A 2,366-nucleotide genomic window follows, 5' to 3' on the forward strand; every position below is an offset into this window, starting at 1 on the left:
TACAATTAATATGTTTCAAAATGCTGTAGCTTTTGATCTGGCCACATCTGATCTGGATAGGTTCATCTTCCCATTAGACTTAGTTTATATAAAGACAAAACTTAATATAAGTTATCTATAGCAGAGTCTAAATATCCATTCACTTATTAAGAAATATTCACCTTCACTTGCCAGTTGTATCAATGAACAGAAAGAGAGAGGAATATGAAGGAAGACATTTCTGCATTCCATGAGAAGTTACACTAATTACATACTTTTGTTTTTATTCATTATTAGTAATGCTGATGAAGTCCTGTTGTCCTATCTAGAGTCCTTCAAATGAGTCTGTCCATCAGAGGTGCCTGAGAGCATGTCACTAGGCAACAGCTCAGGGATTCACCCTTCATCCTTCCTGCTCTTGGGAATACCAGGACTGGAACAGTTGCATTTCTGGCTAGGTTTCCCATTTGGTACAGTCTATCTTCTTGCTGCCCTAGGGAATATTGTCATTCTCTTGGTGATCCAGCTTGAACACAGCCTTCACCAGCCTATGTTCTACCTATTGGCCATGCTGGCTCTGACTGACTTGGGCCTGTCTACAGCAACCATCCCCAAAGCACTCAGTATATTCTGGTTTGGTTTCCATAAGATTGCCTTCAGGGATTGTTTAGCTCAAATGTTCTTCATACACCTGTTTACAGGTATAGAAACCTTCATGCTTGTAGCCATGGCTTTTGACCGTTATGTTGCCATTTGTAACCCTCTGAGATACAACACAATCCTCACCAACAGAAGCATCTGTATTATTGCTGGAGTTGGGCTGTTCAAAAATTTCATTTTGGTTTTTCCACTTGTATTTCTCCTTCTAAGGCTTTCATTCTGTGGACACAATATCATTCCCCACACATACTGTGAGCATATGGGCATTGCTCGGCTGGCGTGTGTTAACATAAAAGTCAATATATTATTTGGGCTAATACTCATCTCTATGATACTTCTGGATGTTATTTTGATTGCTGTTTCCTATGTGAAAATTCTTCATGCTGTATTCAAACTCCCATCCTGGGAAGCCAGGCTCAAAGCTCTTAATACCTGTGGTTCCCATGTGTGTGTGATCTTGGCTTTCTTCACTCCAGCCTTTTTCTCTTTTTTGACTCACCGGTTTGGACACAATATTCCACGGTATATCCACATCTTCCTTGCTAATTTATATGTCATTATCCCCCCTGCTCTTAACCCTCTCATTTATGGGGTGAGAACCAAGCAGATTCGAGATCGTGTGGTGATATTTTTTCGTAAGAAAATTTGACTGTGAGCCAATGATTTATAGTCTTTGGATCTTTGTCCTTCATAGTCTTAAAAGAGGAGAATTTATGTGTGAGATGAGACAGAACAATTGCTTTATAGGATATTATGTTAAACGCACAATGTTTTTATACTCATGGGAAGCAAACATGATATTTTATAGTAAATATTTGTTCCAAGTCTGAATAAGATAATTGTTTCACAAATGGACTTTATTTCTACAATGTACGTTAGAGCCATGTTTCAAGGATTAAGCATCTCACAATCTATTATGCAGAATCCATTGATTCCAGGGGTTTGATGATGCCATCCTTTTTCATGGATGCACTGGGGTTGACAACATTAGTCCTGAACAACAACAACAACAAAAAAATCAATCACAATTCCAATTTCCTTCATGGTAGTGTTGGATCTTGTCATTGAATAACAATGGGAAAGAAAATATTGAACAAAATAAGATGCATCTCTTTCTAATCTATTCTCACAATTTTGGGGGGAGAAAGCACAACTGCGGCAATTACCCAGGGTCAAATATGCAGAAGTCTTCATTTTAAGTCCAAGCATAGAGGAATTATCCCAGATGGCAAAAAAAAAAAAAAGAATACAGTGGAGAAATAGGAACACAGCACTAAATACAAAGAAATAAAATAGAAAAATAAGAAAAGAAAACTCTCTAGGTGTAACCTCCAGAGAGCCTGTCAGGCAGAGTGAAATTCATCATCTTTTCAGCTAAGCCAGTCTAAATGCTTACCAAAATCTTTTAATTTTGCTTGCTACAAAACAAAAACTGCATCTTTTGAAGACCCTTTAGAAGAAAAAAGTTTAAAACTCCTTCCAAACACAAAAGAATTCTTCCAGATGCAATGTCTGTCTCTAGAACACACAATAATTAGAGGATGGGCCAAGGATTCACTAAGCATTGATGAGAGACAACTGTGCAAGCTCTTCACCCATCTTCTCTCCTTCATAATCCAAAAGTATAATAAATAATAGAAGCCAAAGATCCTCTCGTCTCCACATCAGGACACATAGCCTCCCAGAAGCTGTACCAAAGACCAGACAGTTGTAGGCATCCCAGGAAA

At 38.1% G+C, this 2,366-nt stretch overlaps 1 protein-coding gene across 1 annotated transcript; it reads left to right on the plus strand.

The window, feature by feature from the left end:
• Positions 1 to 343: 343 nt before the first annotated feature.
• On the plus strand, positions 344 to 1,288 carry LOC121457782 (olfactory receptor 52E8-like). Its single transcript, XM_041666778.1, has one exon. The coding sequence runs from the start codon at positions 350 to 352 to the stop codon at positions 1,286 to 1,288; it is 939 nt and encodes a 312-aa protein (XP_041522712.1). The 5' UTR covers positions 344 to 349.
• The last annotated feature ends 1,078 nt before the right edge of the window (positions 1,289 to 2,366 follow it).

The sequence above is a fragment of the Microtus oregoni genome, unplaced genomic scaffold (genome assembly GCF_018167655.1).
Source record: "Microtus oregoni isolate MIOR12 unplaced genomic scaffold, Mior012 000016F_ref0000370, whole genome shotgun sequence".
NCBI lineage: Eukaryota > Metazoa > Chordata > Mammalia > Rodentia > Cricetidae > Microtus > Microtus oregoni.

Excerpts from the sequence above, each read along its gene's own strand:
- LOC121457782 (XM_041666778.1), top strand. The coding sequence starts at position 350 with ATGTCACTAGGCAACAGCTCAGGGATTCACCCTTCATCCTTCCTGCTC.